General features: G+C 39.0%; 1 protein-coding gene across 7 annotated transcripts in view; it reads left to right on the forward strand.

Annotated features, from left to right (window-relative positions):
• The window catches only part of PRUNE2 (prune homolog 2 with BCH domain), a 117,711-nt gene extending 97,172 nt beyond the window's left edge, over positions 1–20,539 (forward strand). For 2 of the 7 annotated variants that reach the window (XM_075136509.1, XM_075136511.1), the window contains 8 exons: positions 3,666–3,768; positions 7,414–7,545; positions 7,698–7,784; positions 11,149–11,247; positions 13,323–13,358; positions 13,877–13,915; positions 15,428–15,475; positions 17,582–20,539. In XM_075136509.1, the coding sequence (XP_074992610.1) occupies positions 3,666–3,768; positions 7,414–7,545; positions 7,698–7,784; positions 11,149–11,247; positions 13,323–13,358; positions 13,877–13,915; positions 15,428–15,475; positions 17,582–17,603 (566 nt within the window). In that variant the 3' untranslated portion in view covers positions 17,604–20,539. The remainder of the gene's footprint in view (positions 1–3,665; positions 3,769–7,413; positions 7,546–7,697; positions 7,785–11,148; positions 11,248–13,322; positions 13,359–13,876; positions 13,916–15,427; positions 15,476–17,581) is intronic. The other 5 variants (XM_075136510.1, XM_075136514.1, XM_075136515.1 and 2 more) reach the window with 3 other exon arrangements.
• Positions 20,540–22,245: the final 1,706 nt, after the last annotated feature.

Below are 22,245 nucleotides of genomic sequence, written 5' to 3' on the forward strand. Positions count from 1 at the left end.
TTAACCTCAAGATTAAGAACAGATTCTGGCTAAAATTAGTGAATTGGAAGTCAGGTCAAGCATCGCTTGATTCAATGATCTACCGAACATTCCTCCCTGCCAAATGACAGATAACACCAAATGCAGAATCTAGATAGTAGCCACAAAATGGGAAAGGGGAGAGTAGACTGGGCAGTCTAGGTGTGAGATTGCCTTCCACATATGTTGATGGAGAAATGTCTTAGAGATCTGTCTCTTTGCATAGGCTGACTGAGAATTTGGGCAAATGGCTTTTACTGGCTTCTAGTCATGAATTAAAAAGCATTTCTCCCTTGGGTGAACATTCCTTGTCTACAAGCATGTGTAAGAAAAAGCGGTTTAGATTTATCTGTGGGTTTTGCTTCTGCGTGCTGTGCATCTGCACATAATCATTTTGCTTACATGAACTGCGAACTGTGCTGTGTAATTTCGTGGACACACCTGCCACAATGTGCTCTCGCTGCCAAACTCCTGAGCCAACTGAACAGATTGCTTTATGGCATCATGATGTAAATTGCCTGAAAGTCTTTTAAGGATTTTTAAATTTATGGAAGGAAGGAAATCTCCTCCCTGTTTGTAAAGCTGGGGGGGGAGGAATTACTGCTTTATTCCATAGTGATTTAGCTGAGGGATGAGCTAGGATGGATAGGTGAAATGAGTACTGTCTCTTTGAAAGTATGTGGGTCTGTTGAGAAGATGGAAACATAACAGAGGGTAGTATTAAGTGATGAGTGTGGGAGGTGGAGTTCTTTTCTCTTTGTTTCTTTTGAGATGACTGGTATATTCCTTCATGTCAAACTCTTAAAAGGTGAAGGTGCTGAAGACAGGACTGGAGTTTCTTCACCCTTTCTGTGTACATCCTTTCTAAAGAAAGCAATGCTACTCTTTGAATGACATCTTCACTGGGACACCAAAGTCAATCACCCATATCTATATCTATAGAAATGCTGTTCATGTTTACTGGATCCTAACATGAGTTGGAGCTATGACACACCATGCCATGTCACATGGTTTAAAGTGGTTATATCCACATTGCCCTTTGGCTTGAACTCAAACCTGTTGTGTGGTTTGACCCCAGCTGGCCACTAAGCACGACACAGTCGCTCGCTCACCCCCCCACGGTGGGATGGGGGAGAGAATCAGAAGGGTAAAAGTGAGAAAACTCATGGGTTGAGATAAAGACAGTTTAATAGGTAAAGCCAAAGCTGCGCACACAAGCAAAGCAAAACAAGGAATTAATTCACTACTTCCCATCGGCAGGCAGGTGTTCAGCCATCTCCAGGAAAGCAGGGCTCCATCATGCGTAACGGTGACTTGGGAGGACAAACGCCATCACTTCGAACGTCCCCCCCTCCTTCTTTGCCCAGCCTTATATGCTGAGCATGATGACGTCATATGGTATGGAATAGCCCATTGGCCAGCTGGGCCAGCCGTCCCTCCCAGCACGCCGTGCACCTGGCAGGGCACGGGAAGATGAAAAGTCCTTGACTAGTGTAAACATTACATAACAACAACTAAAACATCAGTGTGTTATCAGCATTATTCTCATACTACATCCAAAACACAGTTAATAGGAAGAAAATCAACTCCATCCCAGCTGAAACCAGGACAAACCCTAATCCTGAGCTCTTCTGCCTGTCCATGTCCTCCAACAGGATGGTGAGCAACACTGCACTGTGGGACTGGAGAAGACAGTCGACATATGCTGGGCTGTCGTTGTACAGTGGCTTCTCTGGTCTGGAAGCCCAGCTGTAGATTAGCTGGCCTTTGGCCTCTGGGAGCCAGAGAAAAAGCTACTTCACAGTGCTGGGAAGACAAGAGGTGCCAAGATCATGGAAGGATGGGTTTAAGGCTAAGGACAGAAAGCTTCCTGCAGCGTCCAAATGATTCTTCTGTGGACGAGATCTAGGCTAGCTAGCATTCTCAACTCGATGTTGGTGTTACCATCAACAATATCTATTATCATCTTATCAATGCATTACATATAGTCAAATCTACCAAATCAAATTCAGAAAGAAAAAAGTCCAACATAATCCTTCAGCAGGTTGCTTTGCCAAGCCTTGATTTGAAACAATGTGGCTCGAGGCAGAGGGCTTACTTCTGACGTGCACATTTTTCTCTGAAAGACTTATCCTTCTTTTGCTCCCCTTTGTAATTGGGGAAGCAGTGGTGGTTTTCTGTCCTTTAAGGAACAGCTGAGAGCCCTAAATGGGGAGCACCTCTGTGCATGTCCTTATGACTGGGATAGTGTTGAGATGAATCAGCTGTGGTTCCTCTTGGCATCGAAGACTTCATGGGCAAGTGCCTTGAAGCACCCATTTTGTCAGGGATTCTGGATTCTGTGAAGATCTCTACAAAGCCATGTAAGAAGTTACTTCCTTGACATAAACATCTTCTTATTTCAGCTAGTTGAGACTCAGCTTCGGTGTTGCATGAGAAAGGAGAAAACAAACCAGGCTCTCACTCTTCTCTGGTTAGCACATGCAGATTGTGTATTATCTCTGTCTTTCCATAGAGAATTTTGCTTTGCTTGGCTGGCTACAATGCAAGAAGTTCTATGAGCATTTGAGTTAGGCTTGGACACTGCTCTCTAGTATCCAAAAAGCACTGTAAAAATCTTAAAATCTCCGTATGAAAGGGTTGTATAGGTGCTGGTATTATCCTTTAATTTTGTCAGGAATATGTTCCTATCTCTGAGAGAGATTCAGGGTTTTCTCCACAAACATTATCATCTCTCCCTCATGCTTAGGTTCTCCTAGCTTCTTTTGAAAGGCTTTCAAGTCGTTCTCTAGTATATCCAGCTTTTATTTCTATGTGTCATTAGTGCTATCTACCTACAACCATTTCTACAGTATCTTTATAAATTGCATCCTGATTGCACATATCTTTTAAACAAAACTTTCAACTGAAAGTGCAGGAGTATTTTGTATTTATTATTAATAATATAGAAATCCGTAGCAGCTGCAAAGGATTGTGGAGAAGATTAACCAGCGTTAATCCATCATGAAAAAAAAAAATATCTTCTTTGGGTAACAAGCAACTGGACCCCAGAACGGTAATGCTGCAGCTTTGAGGGCTTACAGCTATCATTAGGCAGTGTGCAGCACAGAGAATGCCAGTATTGGGCAACCGGAGTGTCCAAGGGAAAAAAGTATTTTATACAAAACTTGCAGCAAAGGATTTAACTGATGCCCAGGAGCTTTTAAGATATAGTGGGGTGCAGTCATAATTGTAATATCTTGAGGCCATTGGAGCTGCACAAGCCAACTGAGATTGAAACATCATTCAAAAGATAACAAATGCAGGATATTTTCTTTAGCCCCTTGTTCCTCAGTCTAAGGTGAGCATTCAGCACGATTGCCATAGAGATGCAATGAACCAGGAGTTAAGGTAAGATTATATTACTTACGAGGGTTTTTTGCTGGTTCTATAAGAAGTTTACTAATAGTTGTGCTAAGTATGTTTTTCAGGAATTCAACATAACTGACTATCCAACTTCCTTGTCACTTGACGATAGTTCATACATTTTCAGTCTTCTTCAGCGGTAGACATAATAGCTCTATTCAAGGACTTTGAGATTTCTTTTTAAATTTATCATGTTAAGAGCCTTTGACAAAGATAAAAATGCCTTTTCGGTTTTTCCACAGGATACTATGGTGATGGTCTGAATGCTATCATTGTGTTTGCGGCATGCTTCTTGCCAGACAGCAGTCGAACTGATTACAACTATGTCATGGAAAATCTTTTCCTGTGAGTGATATGTGAGCAATGTGACAGGGTCTTTTGAGTTAGTACTCATAATAATGTGGTGAGAGATAACCTGTCTTTAATTAAGAGGTAATTTTGGTCATTAGACGGGGAGTGATCTGAATGACAAGGAAAGTAGCAGTTTTAGACAAACTGCTCAGTGGAGTATTGTTTTGGTATTCTTTACCTACTCACCCTCCCAAATTAAGGCGTATTTGTCAGGAGCAAATCTCACTGTAGTATCTCCCTAAATGTCAAGGAATGCAGTATCTTCAGCCTGGGCCTACAATCATTGCCCTGTTTCACTAGTGATTTCCAGAGAACAGTCAGCAGGGACTTAGGCCACCAGACTGGTTTTCACTGTTCATTGTTTATTATATATTATCATCATGTATCACTGTGTATCATATTTTTAATATATGCTGTGGCTGTGTTTAGGGGTCACAGGCCATTTTGTGACACTTATTTTAAAAATACAGGAAAAATGACAGTTGCTGACAGGAACAGCTCTATGTATTTTTCCGGACTCCATCTGCTTCTGATTCAGTTATAAGTGGCAGGGGCCAGTTGGGCAGGACACAAATTTGGCCACATGAACCCAAATTTATCACAGGAAAATTACTCCTAAGAGCAGCTTGGTTTGGCAGCCAAAAATTGTGAAGGCAGCACTCCCCTGAAGTGCCTCCAGCTTCTTCCGCTTACAGCTGTTAAAAAATCAATCATTCCAGCATTTTCTGTGCTAAAACCCAGTAAGTAATTTCTAAAGCCAGCAGAGGCCTGGCCTTCGCCATTTGCAGTTTGCAAGGCACCAAGAGCACAGACCCAGTCTCCTTAAAACTCCAGCCCTTGAAGATGCACGTGGTGACAGCCAGTGCCTTCAACATTGTGTCTGTGTGCGAAAAACGAGGCTGAGTGCATTAGTTCCAGGTCAGACCCAACTGCTGGCATTTGTCTGGTAGAGCCTCTCACCTACGGTAACTGATTTACACAACGCCCAGTGATTTAGAAGGGAGGAATTACTACAGTAGTTTTAACTTGGTAACTAGGGAACAAAGCTGAGAGTAACCGTGACTGACATTGAATAGTTGTTCTTTGACTTCACCCAAGACCCTCGTTCGTAGATAGAGCTGGTGGTAAATGGACTTTGCAGAGAAAGCCTTTTCAGGCCTTAAGAGGCTTTTCCACATCAGTTGAGGATATTGCCAAAGTCAATTTTATAACTTGCAGTCTTTTTCTGGGGTGGTAGCATAAGAGGGAGTTGGCTGTGAACCTGCAGCTTATTTTAAGGCTTATAGACTGTTGGTTCTCTGTAAGACAACAAGAACAGGGAAAGTCAGATCACCCCTGTCTTTCAGTTGTAGGCCTATTAATTGCATTGAAATAGAGGGAGTGCGACAGTTTACAACATACCCAATAACTGATATATTTAAAATTTTGTGAATTCTTTCCTGATGAATTATATAGGAGAGACCTGCAAATCACTAAATCTCTTTTCATTTTTATACAGCGTAGTTCTGATAGAAAGTTGTGTACTTGCAGTATATAAGCCACCTCTAGTTTCTGATTAACAACTGTCCTCAATTGTTCCTGAGTTTTGCAGTTACTTTCCGTTCTGGATTCCCTTCACATTTCCAATTACCTTGTTCCTATTTGTTACCTTGACTAATCCTGTAAAACTGCCTTTGAAGAGTTGGGTTTGAGCGAAAACTCTTGAGACAGCATCTTCTACAGCACTTCTTCTAGATGGTGCAGAACCACACAGAAAATTCTGCTGTTTCATTTGTGGCTGCCTGATGCAGTCTAGAGATTACAAGCTTTTTAAAAGAATCACAACTTGAAAAACTACACTTTGAAAATCAAAACCAGCACTTTTTGCTTTCAGAGTGAGTGAATTGTTCTAGTCAATGAGAAAAATTCTGTCCATCTTTTCAAATAATAAAGAAATTACCATTATTACCAAATAATAAGAAATTATCAGTTAGGTAAGGTTTGCAAGAGAGCTCAGCATCCCTAAAATGGCAAATGCTCTAATTCAATCCACAGTGAATAAGAGCTGTTGAGCGAAAGTATATGAGATAAGTGAGATTTGACTAAAAAACTAGCAGAGATTCCTTTTTGTCGTAATACTCCTCTTATTCCTGATGAGAAGTATGCATGATTGTTCTTATTACAACAGATTATTCATAATATTCACAACTCCCTTTGCACTTAGGCAAACATAGACTTTTTTCACACTGTCTGTGTTTCTATAAATGAAAGGCTTGTAGTGTTTTGAGAAGTACTTATACACACTTTTCTGTATGTTTCAGTGTCTAAATGCCTTTAAAGCACTAGATGTTGTGCCCTATGGGAAGGGCTAATTTCATAACCTGTCAAATAGTCAGTAGGTTCAGTAGGTTTTTGTGTCAGAATGTCCATACAATCCCTCGCTTTGATATTTCACTCTTAGACATGAGCCTTTACAAATGTTAGGCAAAAGCAGGGAATGCACAACTGCAAGGTGAGAAAGAGAGCAGTGAAAAGCATTGAGTGAGTAGTGATTTAGATGGGATTTATCAAATGCATGGAACTGGTCAGTTAATGGCTGCCTACTTTATGCCCAGGTAAAATATTACTCTCTTTGGTGAGAAGTAGATTTTAGATTCTTCTAAAGAAATTGCATCTTCAGGAATTTGAGGGTCAGATTAGACCACGAGTCATTCCCATACACCTGTGAAAGGGGCCATTATGCTCAGGGATAGAGCTGCCTTTTGTAGCGAGCACATTCAGGCATTCAGGTTTTTAAGGTGTGACTCGTGGTTTTTCACCGTAGTTTTTACATAGGCATGCCTTGCGGCTGGATAGTAGAGAGAACAATTTGAACGTTCCTGTGATGAACAACTCCCAAGTGAGGTAGGGACTACCAAGCGGAGCATCTGCATATATTGTCCCAGACAAGAATTTAAAGGTACCTTTTTATTTGACTGAGTACTGTGCTCTTCTAAGTAGGGTGAGTTTGGCCCCAAGAGCACTGTTCTGTTGTAATAGCATTGCCAAGCTGAGGAATTTAATGAGTGTTTGGAGTGTTTTGCTCACAAAATGAAGTGGTGCCATGGAGTGCTCTCTCCCATCAGAAGGCAGGTTGATGGACATGTTTTATTAGCCTTGAGATTCAAAGTGTTTGTAGTCACAGACTCAGTAGCAGTGTTGCGAGGATCATAAGAATTATAGACGAAGTATCTTCTCCTGGCCCTTGTTATTTTTGCATTGAACAAACATGATGATAGAGAAGTTTCTCAACAGTTAATTTCAGAAGTTCTGGAACTTCACATAGTCCTGCCATGCTCTCCCTTGCAAAATCTCTTGATTTAAAGCCCTTTAAAGAAAAAGCAAAGTCACCTGTGAGATTTGAAAACTCACTATGAAACTGTATCTTTGTAAGGAAACCACATATTTTTGAAGATGCAGATAAGATTGTGGTTTTCTAGTTATACATCTACAGGTAGGATGGCGATCAGTGCTAAATGTTTGCTTTGGTTTAAAGGAAAAGAAAACACTGTTGTCATAAATTGCTTAGTCTGCCTTGATTTATTCCTAGTCGGCTGATTTAGTTTGGGCTTAAGTGGGTAACGTAAAGCATGTGCTCACTTACTTCTGTACTTTTATCAGCTATGTAATCAGTACCTTAGAGCTGATGGTAGCTGAAGACTATATGATTGTCTACTTGAATGGAGCAACACCAAGAAGGAGGATGCCTGGACTGGGTTGGATGAAAAAATGTTATCAGATGATTGATCGACGGTGAGTAGTATTTTCCTTTCTGATCCACAGCCATTATTTTAAACACTGTCCATTTCTGTTACTCCCCTGTATGACGGTGTTCACGGTATACGATCTTTCTGTATGTTTTGTGGTTTTTTGCTTTTTTAAGAAAGCACTTCTTTTTTACTTAGATTACGGAAGAATTTGAAATCGTTTATAATTGTTCATCCATCATGGTTTATCAGGACAATTCTGGCTGTGACACGACCTTTTATAAGGTATGTAGTGAACACCAGTAATTTTCTATGTCCCTAAGAATACAGAAGCACCCTAAATCATCAAACATGGCTGTTAATCTTTCACTGAAGAGTACTCATTTTACAGTTCATGTTAGGGTTTTGACAGTTGAAGTTGACTTTCCTAAAGTGAGTGGGAAAAAAAACATTATTTGTATGAGTATCTAGTTGCAGACATCATGGGCATGATATCATAAACCTGTATGTGTTTGCAGAACTGGGAATTCAGTCCCTTAAAATTATCTTTGTTCCAAGCCCAGCTAAAAGGCATGTAGAAAAGGGGTCTGCATGTAATGATAATCACCTCATAAAAAAAATCCTGCCGACAGGACAAGATTAAGCTACAATTCTGGGTTTAAAAAAAATTAGTTGCCGCTCATGCAAGAGGACTGCCAGCACCCTGAGCTGTTTGAATGCATAGGGGTTCCGATTCCAAAAAAGGTTTAATGCCACCAAAAATAATTCTTTGATTAGTAAAAAAGAAAAAAAGTTACAGACCCTGAAGACCTCACAAGTTGTTGAAGAAGATGGGCAAGTATGCAGTTGAAACCCTGAGATCAGGGAGAGCAGACTGACAGTGTGAGAAAGAGTTGCTTCAAGGAAGGGAAGAAGCATTGTCTACAGAAGCCACGCAGCGAATAACATATGTCGTCATGACAGACCTCAGAGAGGTCTGCTCCCAGGGCTGCAGATGAGGACACTGGAGGTGTCTGTCACAGGGTGCTCTGTCCTGACAGGGGATGGGGAAGCACGTGACTCCTCCCATTGCTGGCAGAGTGTCGTAACGGTGCTTCCTCTTTCAGATGTGGCATCTTTAATACCAATTAGAAAGTGACAATTAAAAATTCCAGAGTAACAGGGAAACAATACTTGGAATTATCAACAGTAATGATGGGGATTCACTGAGTTGCATCTGAGATATTTCTCTTGGCATCATATTTTAAAATTTAAAAAAATCAAATATGCCACGTCTGTTTCAATTAATTAGTCATTTATTCAGAATAACTGTACTAAGCAGCAGTGACTACAGGTTTTGCATTGCCAAACAGGAGAAAAGGTTCGTTCTAAATTGTTTGGCAAAGCAAATTAGCGGTACAAAGCTAGACACAATAGAGACCAGTTAAAACTCTCAATTTCAGCCAAGTAGATTGAGTCTCTGTGCAAGAAGAAAGTGAAGTGCAAATGGGAGCTGAAAAAAGGTGGGCAGGACACATGGCCAATGTGATTTTTGTGGAAGATGACATAGGATATTTGAACCTTCACCGAGGACAGAAGAGCACTATGAGAAAGCTGAGTAAAAAACTCCAGGAGGCATGAAAAGAGAGAGTCAATTCTGTAACAAGCAATGTAAGGAGATAGAAACTTGATTAGACTGAAGGCCAGTGGCTGTAGATTGGTTTGCTAGCCCCAAGCTGTTCACCAAACCACTGACATGCACAGTGGGAGTTTTAGAGTAAGAAATGAATTTGTCCCAAGGCAAGCAGAGATTTCAATGAGATAGCTAAACATGAGCAACATATTTTTAATTCTGTTTCAGCTGAGATGAGGGACAAAACAGTAGGAATCAAGAAACTGAAAGACAACACAATGGCAAGGGACAGTCAAGTTACTGAGGGTACGCTACAGTCAGGTGTACCTAAAAAACTGGCAAGGTCATTAAGTGCACTCTGGGCCTCATCTTGACTGACAAACACTAAACAGTTGTCTGAATACACAGGATGAAAGAACTAGTGATTGCAAAGGTAGATCCTATATACTCTTTGCGGACCAGATATTCACACTAGAGGTCGTCTTAGATGTGTTAGGTAAGAAATTAGATTTCTAATAAAACAAATATCTGTGAAAGATATTTGGCATTTGATGGAAATACTTAAATAATAGGAAGTTTACCACTCTTGGCAGCATGCCTGCCCTAAAGTCTGAAAGAAGCAAGGACTTCTTACTTCGGTCATGTATTTGGGATGCCCATACACAGACTCCCACATGAAGCAATTACTCAGCAATCAATCACTCTGGTGGAATTAGAGGACCGAGGAGAACCCTCAAGTGGAAAAATTAACCCTTGGAAGATTTTTTTTTCGCCCCTCGTCCCAGTCTTTAGAAGTTTCTGATTGGCTTGCAGCTTGCCAAGTTACTTCAGCTGGCAGTTCAGATGATGCAGACTATGATTAACATTTTGGATAAGATGCTAAGGATTATCCTTATGTTACTGTGGCTTTGACTGGACAATTGTGAGTGATTCATGCATCTTAAAACGTGACCATTGGCCTGCTCCAGTGTCACTGGTGCCTGGTGATGCTAATCTGGTACAGAGACAAATGAAAATGGATGAGCTTAAACAACTATTCACAATACCTGCATGTATTCCTGTTTCAGTTGTCTCATTTTACCTTATTAGGAAGATATGTATGGGGAGGGGAGGGGCAGTAACCTTCTGCTCAGAGCTATTTCAGAGGCTTCATGTTGTCTGGTCATACCCCCAAATCAGCAGTAAATAGTAAGAATATGTCTGTTTTTCATGGCCTACACTTAAGAACATCTACGGTCAATGTGCATTTGTCACTATTACTGATGTTAAAAGACTTATCTAAATACAACCAGAGCTAAATTTGGAAAATTGCTTTATGAGCCAAATGAGAGAGAGAAAGATTTCTCATAAGCTGATACATATCAAATAATTCAGGTTAGACAAGTGAATAGCCTTATTTAAGTCTGTTTTCTGAACAAGTTAGCCTTTTTCCGAGTGATCGTTTCTCAAACACAATAAATGATCACATAGCACAGCTGAAATAAACAAGGGAAGTATTTCCTCATAAGAAGGCCCTGCAGTAAGAGTAGACATGCACATATACAATCAGATCTGTACTCATCTAAACAAATGAGGAAGTTCCGTTTTATTATGTTTGATTGAGAATCAGTGTCAAATATAAAGGCTAATTCATCACAATCACTTGATGTTAATTCATCATGACCACATTAAGTGAATGCTTTCCATGTCTTTTTACATGTAAGTATGCTGTAGGGGATTTGATTCTTTTCAGAATTTTAATACATCTCCTTCGAACTGTAAACTAATTGCATTGCCTAGTATGTAGGCATTACAATTTATAATGTTGTCCTAAATACTGTGATTCAGCCTAAGGAAGAAACAGCAACAGACCTAGACTTGATTTCAGCCTCACTAGGACTCAGGTATGCTCATGATGAGCTGAATTCTGTAACTGAAATATGAATAACAAAATGCTTGATTATTTAATACATTAAGTACATGCCTTCTTTATTTTTTTAATACATCGTAAAAGATTTTTGGGGGAAAATCAATTAACATGTTGTTTCTGTGTTTCAGTTCTAAGTTCAGCAGTAAGATACAGTACGTCAACACGTTGGCAGAGCTTCGTGAGATGATTCCAATGGAATACGTGCACATACCAGACAGTATTGTCAAGTAAGTGAAGTACAGTAAGCATTTACTTGTTCTGATGGAAACTATTTCCACAAACTAATAATAGTGTTTCAGAGTCTGAAAGAAAAACAGAAAGCCTCTTCCTGGTATTGTTACAAATGCTTATGTGTTGTTCCACAAAAATTCCTCTGTCAAACTCAGAAGCAGAAAAACACTGTAATGGAAACACAAAACGTAATAAATATATACTCCGAGGGGAACCAACATTTATAGGAGGAGGAAGATTTGTGCTGGATCAAATGATACTGCTGGTAAAATGAAGAAAAACTTTCAGGCTCAGAGTCCCTTCATCAACCCGATGACTACATGATCCAAAACTAGAACAGACTGTTCACTCACTAATTGCAACCCAGAAAGAAAATAGGAAAAAAGTTTAGCGCTTCCACAGGTATCACCTATGCTATATTTTTTCCATAACTTTTACCACTATTTAAAAGTGTTTTTAAGTTTTAGTCATACAGAGCTTTGAACTGAAACAATAATTCAAAGATAGCCTGTTCAATAGAAAACCACTGAAAGTCCATAGGTTCACCATTCCTTATCTTACTGATTTTCAGTACTGAAAGACAGTGTTTCAGTTCTTGCTTCTTATGTGTAAAGGTTTTTTAAATGCAGGTATTTCTAAAGGAAAGATATCGATTAAAAAATTGTAGGAAGTTGATTTGAATGGCTCACCTAATCTGGCTTTTTTTCAGACCTGAAAACAACAAACTGAATTGGTATACCAAGACTGAAAACCTTGGAAATCAATCACGGTTTTCATGTGGGTCATTATTAAAAAGATACACTGTTCAGGAATGCTTTTTTATTATTATTCTTTTTATCAGTTGTCCTAGGTTTTGAACAGGTGAACATTCTGTTCTAGAAAGTATTTTGATGAGTAAATACACAAGTATGATTGTCTTTTCCTTATGGTTTGTCAGTGACTAGGTATGAAGAACACTTCTTTTGGAGCTGTCATAGATTTCTTCAAGCCGGGCAGGAGTTTTTACACTTGCCTCACAGAAGTTGTGAAAGCAGCATAATTTCCTTCATTGAGCTGGTGGTTGTTCTGATAATTGTGATGTAATTCCAGAGAGCAAGTGGGAAGCTCAGTTCTTGCAGTGGCACTTGTAAAAATAGTAAAGTACAGTCGTGAAGTCAGGGATCATAGGGATTTTCACTCAGATTTATTTGCTACTGTAACTTCGTTAGAGGTGGAGTGATGCTAAGAATGTGGAGCACAGAGGTCGGTTGGTCACCTGGTAAAGAGATGTTTTAACATCTCCAAAATTTTTTCATCCTCCCTCCATCCTTTCCTCCTTCCCTCCCTTCCTTTTTTGATTCCTGTAAACATTTTGATTTCTTATAGTTCCCCTTGATACAGACTTAACCTGATACCTCAGTGTGTTTCTTTCTCTGCTTCCTTGCTGTGTTTTACTGTTACCCTGTCTGTAGCAGTACACACACGTGTGTTACACACGTCTTTTCTTCCCTGTAGACTCAAAACTGTTTGGAAGGTCAGTTCACCTCTCAGACCAAAGGTGAATGGTCACAGGTGGAATGATCACAGCACCAGTACCAAAGAAACTTTAGGACTTAGAGCTTAAGTAGGCAGGAAACTGCCTACTTCATGTCATTAGCAGCCAGATGAGAGGTCATGATTTTGCTGAAGAAAAAAATCGAAAGGTGACATGTGTGCCCATTGGCGGCAAGTGTTTTCAGGATGTTGTGGTATGAAGATTAAGTGGGTGTGTGCATTCAAGGCACTGTGAGCGGTTATTCCCATGCCACAGGGAGAAGAGCAGTGTTCAGCTGATACCTTCCCTTCTGCTGCAAATTGAGAAAGATTCCTGTAGCAAAACAAAATAAAATTCAGCTTTCGGCTTCATAATTGCTCCACTGGCAAGAACAGAAATACCACCTATGATCATGAGGAATCCCACCTGTAGAAAGTACATAGGATTTGGGTTGTGTGGTTGTTCGGTAGTTTTTACTGAAGTGGGATACAAAGTGCCTGTTGTATCATATGAACTCGTACATCTTTTCTCTTCCTTCACCCTCTCTTACCTTGTAAGGTATGATGAAGAGAAGTGTATTAAGAGAAGAATGAGGTAAAACTTGCTTTCTAGCCCATGCTGCTGCTCATAATGGAGTGAATCTGTGTGACAGCCTTTCACCTGCAGGCGACCTCAACAGCTGAATGAGAGAGGACTTGCAATGATGTGGAATCTTACTTTCCCCTTCAAGCTGTTGAGATCAGCCTCCCTCGCAAATAAAACTTACTCAGCTGTAAATGTCCTTGACTTGGCCTAGGCTGCAGCGAGTGTAATACTGATAGAGCAACTGAATGCTTTCAGCTCTGTCCACTGGGCATGCCTCAGACCCCTGCTGCTTTTATGTTTCTGCCTCCAAATGAGCTAAATAAGGAGTTATTTAATTAAAGCTGGATTGAGCACAGGGATAAATGGTATCATACTGAACTGAAGAGCTTTAGGGTCAGTGCATAATACTGGGTGCCTATTTTAGAAGCATGTACTGTATTTGTTCTTTGCTCTGCTGTTGCTCCGCTTCTCTCTTATGCTCTGCTTGCTTCTTTGTTTCTCTATATCAATAACTTTTACTCATGCAGACTGGATGAAGAGCTGAGGGAAACTTCAGAAACAGCTAAGTAAGATAGCTTTCAGCTGGTTGCTGGCATTATATTTACTTGTTTCACAGGAATAGATTGAATGCAGTAGTACATTATGTGTTTGCTACAGCAATCAGCTCATCATTTCAATTACTGTGTAAGTTGCCACATTTGTGAATTGACTTCCCCTCTCACTATAAGCAGCCTGCGTTTGTACCATTGATTCTCAGTAGGGAATAAACACACCCTTGCACTATAAAAAACATTTTTGCTATTTTTTGATGATTGTTTCTATAGTTATGGGGAAGACTGAAATAATTTTTTACTCCATTAAAATGGTTCATTAAACATTTTCTACCCTTCACCTATTATGTCAAAGGATTCATAAAGTTTTTAGGAGGTCGTTCTTTTTAAAAATTATTTTTTACAATTTACTAGGTTAGGGATAGCTGTTGCACCTCATTCTCAGTTAAGGTAGGTAGGTAACTTTTCCTGTCTTTCCAGTTGGTTGGATAGGCCGGTGGATTAATACTTGGTAATATTGTATTGTATTGTCTATAGTCACTTATGGTCAGATACTTTAAGCTCGTAACTCTGTGCTTTGACTTTAACATACTGAGGCAGCATAGTGTAAAGTACCATAGAAATCCTTAACTGGAAGGACACGATCCTTGACTCACTAAGCAAAGTTTAGAAAGTAGCCAGTGCACTTTTTTCATGTGTGTATTATACACAAGATTCCGGAGAAGGGAGCTGTGTCTGTCGGTTCTAGTATGACATTTTCCCTGCGTTTTTTGTAACCAAAGATTTTGAGGTTTTGAAGTTTCTTTTCAGTCTTCTTCCTTTAGCTTGTGCACTTCAGAATTTTCACCTTACCGCTTCTTCTTTGTTGTATTTTTTCTAAAGTTTCTTCTAGTGTAGTACACATTTTCCCCCGGTTCTCCTGAGATTAGCTTTTAAAACGACCATAGAAAAATACCCAAAACACTGGCCACTGCTTTTTGATTCTAGCAGTTAGACTGCCTCAGAAGCAATAAATTCACATAGTAGTTATCTGATACCACCTGAATATTTTGTTAAACAAAAGAAAAGAGGCCTGCCCAACCTTGAAATGGAACCTCTATGCCTTCTCTTCAAACATTTTCAAATGCATTGTGGTATATGACAATGAAAACTTGGTGGAAGAAAGCTGCTTTTTTGTTACTGCTTTCATTTAAAAGAGTGCAGGCTGCAGTACAGCAAGTGAAAGGGGAACTAAATATACATATGAGGCATCACTGATTATTGTTATTGTTGGATGTATGAAGTCACTGTAGTGCATTTCCCTTCCCCAACTTAAAGAAATAGCTTAAAATTTTGTTGCTCAAACTAATTTGTGTGGCAGGCACTAAGTTTACTACATTCCTATCAATAACATTTGTGTGTTTGTGCCGTCAAAGATACTCACTACAGTTAGCTATTACATCCCCCAAATGTGATGTCATATTTAAAAAGAGAAAGAAACAAACACAGAAGAAATGCTTACTACTACCTCTTTTTCCTTGTACCCAGAACTAGCTGCCTCTCAAATGATCCAGAAATGACTTCAGTGGAGCAGGAGTAAGGATTTATGCCTAATACTGTCATTACATTTAACATTATTTTACAACCACACTGCTAGGAACTGAGGCTGGGTAGACTCCATAAAGCTTTTTGGAAACCTAAATGCTTTTATAGTTATTTTCAGGAACTTGATTCAACATGTGCAAGCAGAAAAAGCACCCAGGTTAGGATTTATTATATTTGCATTGTGGATGTGTTTAAAGTGTCCTCGACCATTTCCAAGCAAAGACAGATAGAATTCTTAGCCTGAGGGTATTCAGGTTAAGTTATGTGAAAAACAGATAGAAAAAGTGCAACATGATCAGAGTGAAGATGGTGGCATGCATTATCCTCAATTAAAAGTAAAGTGGTAAACTTGCCATTCTCATTCAGAGATTAAGAAGTCTTATATTTTACTGTGATTTCTGCGTCATGCTCTTGATGTCTTCCTTCTCTTTGCCTTTTGTGCTTCTCAGCTTCTTTTGTAGTTATTTCCCTGATTAAATCTCCAGTATCTTTATGCCTCTTCCTTTCAAAGCGGGACTGGTTCCCTTGGAAATGGGAATGTGTCAGTCCTCTGGCATGCTGTTTCTCCGTCTGATACCATAACTGAAGCATGCGAATGGAAAACCCTGTGCACCAGTGAGGGTGTCTGTAGCGGTAGTGTGTCACACAAGCACTAACCGTTCCGTTGCTAGAATAGTATGTCAGGAGGACTAGCCGTTGCAGCAGCGTGTGTATTCCTGGCTGGTGTGTAGAGGGGAGGAGGGACTGGGGCCTTTGCAATCCCCACCCATTTGACTGGTATGTAGAAAGCCACTGGTGTCTCACACTGGAATATTGTTCAGGAAATAGCATATAGTAAACCTGACTCCTCAGCAAAAGATTCCATCAATAACATGAATATTAATAAGCAGACAAATAATTAGAAGTACATGTAGCAAACATGCATAAACAAAATGGAGCTTTTCTTTTCACTTTTTTAAAATAAAATTGTACTGTAGCAAACTATCACAGTATCATACATAGCTAAATTCCTAGAGCAGTTGACATAAAATCCCTGAGCATCTTTTTTTTTTCCTCAGACACTGTTTATTCTGTAGTGAGTCAATATGAGAACTGTTTTTTTAAAGTATAATAACAGAAAATAAATAACATGTTAAAGACTATTTATTTATGATTTTGGTCTTTTTGTGGCTTGAACAATATTCCTGTTTTTCTCAAAAGAGAAGCTGGGCAGCAAAAAGCAATATGAGAAGAGAATTTGTATTTAGCTTAAATAAATGTAGTTGAGGCCAAATTAATGCTAATTCCTGCTATTTATTTTCTCTGCATAAATATGAATCTGTCTTCAGAAGTGGTAATAATTTTCCTGTGGTCATATCACTCATTTCTGGTGTCATTTCCTCAGGAAATAGGATTTCCCATGTAAATGCCTCCACAGCAATTTTACACAGACTTTTCTTCTTTATGCTTTCTGCTGAAACCTCTCTGGAGTCTGCCCAGCTCTTAGTTTGCTTCTGTTGTCTTTTTCATATTTATTCCAAAGGCTTTTGTCTATTGCTGTGCTCTCTTATGTTGTATTTTGTTCAACTTCTTGCACTTCTCATGACTTTAAAAAAAAAAAATTCACTATGAAATAATTCACAGTGAAAGAACCCTGTGTGTTCTGTAACAGTTCATAAATATTGAGGGTGCTTTAAATAGCATTCTTATTCTAAGAATGCTTCTGAAGTACTTGAAGACATGCGCTTTGCACTAAATGGCAAAACTGTACTCTTAGAAACATTTTTAGTAGCACTCATGTCTTGCCACACTGTGATGTCATTCCACCAGCTGATCTTTCCACCTCTGGTGTCTACTTTAGGTTGGAATTGCCAGGAGTGTAGTTATTAATTTCAATAAAACAGTAACAGTTCTTATTAAGGTGTGTCTTTTCCATATATAATAGATAGGATGTGTGTAAATTATTTGACACCAATGCATTTAAGTAAATGAGAGATGAGGATGCTCAACACTTTGCGGGAAGTCAGGATTGGGGAAATGACTAGCCATGTGTTTCATAGAACTGATTTCTTTTTTTTGTTGTTCTTTTGTGTTTGTTTTTTTGCCTTTAATATACAGCATTGACATGACCCTGAAATAAAAAGCATCGTTGCCAGGCATTTGAAGAAGAGGGTTCACTTGGATTTTCATCACCCAGACACCCATGGCCATGGTGTACAATAGGCAGTTTGAGTTAATTTTGTTTGGATTATGATTTTTCCATGTCATTCAGCAATTCAAGAAGACCAAAAGGGCCAATCCTGTTGCCACGGAAACAGCAGAATTTTGGGCCTGGTTATTTGTGTTGTTTTCAAAAATAGAGTTTTCATTAGGAAAGCTGTATCATCTAGCATTGGCTTCTATGTGTGTGTGCAATTTCTGTTTAAAAGGATACTGTTTTACCAACAGTGTGCCTCATGAACAAGTCAATGAGGATGTGGATTTTTGTTTCATTTTTGTCTTAAGCATACTAATGTTTATGCATAGCTGAACAGAATAGTTATTGTTACAATAAATGTTAGCTTGGTTGTGTCACAGAGCAGCAGCAACTTTATTGTTTAAAAATAATTCTAGAAATCATGCAGGACTTTCTTGAATTTGTCTGTTTCTTGCTGTCTGAAAATGTTCCTTTAACCCTAATGACTTTTTCATTCCGTCACAGAAAAGACTGATATACTAAAAAAAAAATAATTAGTCATCAAACAGACTTCCCAGAGGACACATGAGTAACTGAAATTAATTTTATTGTAATAATTTAGTTTAGTATCTTTATTTTGGGGATAGTTTTTATAGAAGCAGCTAATCCTGTAAATGATTGTCGTATATTCTAAAAGCCTTGGAGCATTAATTCGTTGTTGTTGTTGTTTTCTAAATCTGTTTTTCCAGAACTTTTTTTTTAAGTTATGAGTCTTTAAATGGCATCCTAACTCCAATTGTAAAGGCTATTAACGCTATGAAGATGAAACAAACACTTAGTATTTTCTTCTAAGAACTGAGGGTTAAATGTATAAATTTACAGCTGGGAGTCCCACTGATTTGTTAGGAATAAATGTCAAAGTATTATTCAGAGTGTATCTAATACAAAAAAAAAAAAGTATTACAATGCGGTTTATTGTCTGTCAGAGAAACACAGCAGTAAAAACATGAAAAGGAAAAAAACCCTAAGCATTTCTTGTTTGCTGCTGTCCTGTGTACCGGCACGAAAAACACTGCAGTAAGTCCTCATATCCACTGGAAAATAACTGCAGTCTCTCAGACCATTCTTTTGCAAGAGAGTGCAAATTAATTGTCGAGTGAATTCTGCTTGTCTGCTTTAAAAAAGGCAAGAGTCAAGAATATGACTAATGCTTTCTCTTCCCCTAATGAACACACGCATGCACTTTCCAAACCTGCTGACTCACCTGCCTTTTGGGATGTTCTAACAGCAGTAGTAGTGTTACACACTCTCTGAGATATTATTCTTATCTTCACGAGATTCTCATATGCCCTAGAATTACATCTGTGGATTCTCTGCTTTGTCTGTAAATGAGATAATTTGCACCTTCGTTTTATGTGTGCACTAACTCCAGTCCTGCTTCAGTCCAGAATTATTAATGAAAGAGAAGACAAGCAAAAGTTTTCTTGGGGAGTAAACTTCAAGCAAAAGGCAGGATAGCATGAGCCTTGATTTTTCAGTAGGATCTAAACTGAGAGTGAAAATTTTATTTCATCCTTCATTTAAAAGATTGATATTTTTGTTCTGTGGTTTGCACATTTCCATCTCTGTCCATTTGTATCTTGTATTTGCAAGGTAGTCTGCAGGCAAGGAAGCAAGCATCCATCATTGTGTGCACAGTTGTTCAGCGACTGTAATGAAGATCGGCAAAGACAAGAACTTGCCAAATGCTTTCTTATCTGCCAGCATCAAAACTGAAATATCTGCAGTCCTTGCTCTGTGCTGACAGGTGGTGCGTTGCATCTCTGTCATACTAGCTAGCCTGCTTTTCACATCGTTCTGTCAGTTCCTGTTAATTTTCACAGAGGAAGGGCCTAATCCTGCTGACCATTGTTGCTGCTCTATAACCTTGCCCTGAATTAGGATTTGGTAGTTTCCACCTTTTCTCAGATATTTGAATCTTGGCGTGTGTCTGCCTTATAAAAGTGCTGTCACTTAGTATATTGGGGATAATGTTTTATGTACAGAATAATATTTGTATTACCTTCCAGATGCTAGTTGAGCTTCACCTAGATCTAAACTATTAAAAGCATTTAATAGCATGAAGTCACATGTTCTGTAGACCTGTAGTTTAAGCCACCTAGGATGAGCCAGTTGACTTGTGTTATGCTATAGGTGAGAGAAGTGTTCGCTAAGAGAGAAGTTCACCACAGAGCAGAGGTTCAGCACGAATCTTCATGCACTGTTTGAGACCTAAGTGGGGTATAAGAGATTTGTGGTCTTAGTGGTGGATGTCAGCTCAGAGCTGAGTTTAATTCTAAAGGCTTTGTGTGAGATTACTAAACAGCAAAGCTATACATGAATTAATATGATTAATGTGGGCGGACTAATAGTGGCACCCTGAGACAGAAGGAATTTGTTTAAACCAAATATCACATTAAAACAAAACGTGGTATCAATGTGATGGTGCAAAAATGATTGCAAGATCAAGGTGTGGTTATCTTTGCTTATTAATATATTTTGAAAAGTTTTTTAATGTTATGATATGGCAATTCTATATTATACTAACAATAATATATCAATATTAATAAATCAGTAGTTTGTTGAAAGAGGAATATAGTACGTATAATTGCACAAATATAATCTTTTGTATATGGATTTTTTCTACTGTGTATCAGAGTGCTCAGATCAAATATAAATTAATAGTTGCAAATTTTTTTTGTTAAAAGACCTATGCTGACTTAAATTATAGATTAAGCAATACAAGGATATCTAATATCATTGTATGCGTATATATACATATGAATCAGAAATAAAGAACTGCAACCCACCACTGGAAGTATTTCCTTTCAGCTCCAAGTTTTTTTTCTTTTTTCCCTGGGTGCATGGTGACACTTGACCGTTTCAAATCACAGTTCTTTGCATAGTTACAAATATTTTTTTCTTTCCATTCCCTACGTGTCCTTCCAAAAATTGAAACTCAGTCAGTTCTGTGTCTCTTGATGTTACTCTCCACCTCCATGTATTCAAATCCTTGGTTTGCTGGTACTAGCAATATTGTTCCTGAAAGAAAGCAGGAAGATCTTTTCAAATTGCTCTCTAATTTGTGTGTATGCTGTTTTCTAAAAATCAAATGCATAGGTAGTCTCACTCCATCTCATATGGTAGGCAGAAAACAGAAGCTACGGGGCAGAAACAGATTGACTGTGAAACCACCCTGGGCAGTTTAACCACCTTATTGACTGCAGTGAAGGAAGGAGTCAGAGCTGGTGGATGTTCCGTCCTCTCACCTACCTGGTACCATGTGCCCACACCTGTCGCAATCTACGTCTACGTCAAATGGGTCAATTTGTACGGCCACTACTTTAAGTAAACCTGGCTGACTTTTGGACAGCTAACCTGGAGCATTGGCCAGTGAGGCACCAAATGTGAGCTAAAAGGGGATAACCCATGGCTGCTTAATTGCCACCCACATGGAAGCAACTCTGTCCCAAGGTGTAAAAGTACTTGAAGATTCTTCAAGTGTAAGTACAAATACAGAGTTGGGAAATAGTCCCATATTGTTATGAGTCCCATGATAGTTCGGAAGTTATTGGATTAAATGAAAATCTCATCTTTTAAATCAATTTGAAAAGTTAGAATGGTTTGCTTTGGAAGGGACCTTTAAAGATCATCTAGCTCACCCCTCTCTCTAGTCCTCTTGAGTGATCAGACATTTAAGATGTGAAATGTAAATGCTTCTAAAGAAAGCAAATAAAAGACTTACTTCCTTACCATTTTCTCTGAAATAAGTGTGTGGTGGATGGTTTTTTTTAGATCCACCTGATTTTGGTGTGTCTTTTCTACCCTCTGAAGTCTTTGGGCTGGTAAAATTGCATCCTCTAAGATTTAAACTTGTTAGTGTTGAAGGCTTGTGACAGTGCCAACAGTGTATTTTGTTAGAAATACAAAATCTACAAACACGGATTTTCAGGTTTGTGGTATAATCTTCTGTAGTTTTTGAGTGTTAGAAGTGCCCCTCAATTTCCTACTAGTGCCACTAGTGGGAATAAAAGACAGGTCTCAGATTGTGTTAGCTGTGTAGCCATATATAGTTATTTCCAAAGACGAGAGGGGTGTCCCTGTATTACCTGGCACAGATGAAGCCAACGGAGCAAGCAAGCGTCAGGAAATTCGCTGTTCTACTCTTCATTCACTGTCCCTTTCCTCCAGTCACGCAATCCCTCTAGCACCCTGTTCCCATTGCAAAATAAGCTACCCTGCAGGCAGATGGTGATAACTAACTAAATGTTTACAAAGCTTTAAAACAAGGGCCTAAGTTCATGAGGGAGCTCATACTCATAAACCCCTCAAATGTATGGGGAACTTACCGAGGGCTTTAGAGCACTGTGTTGTTACTGTAAGTATTTTTTTTTTCCTAATCCTTTCTTTGATGCAGGCTTGCCCTTTAGCATAGCTTTTCCCCACTGTGGCCTTACTTTCTGTGCATCAGCACTCGAGCTAGGCAGAGGTAAACATTTATGACTTAGGTGTTGGAGCTTGTTCTAGTTTCTAAACAACAGCTACTGGTCTGCCATCCAGCTGATTA

Source organism: Calonectris borealis, chromosome Z (genome assembly GCF_964195595.1).
Source record: "Calonectris borealis chromosome Z, bCalBor7.hap1.2, whole genome shotgun sequence".
In the NCBI taxonomy this organism is placed as follows: Eukaryota; Metazoa; Chordata; class Aves; order Procellariiformes; family Procellariidae; genus Calonectris; species Calonectris borealis.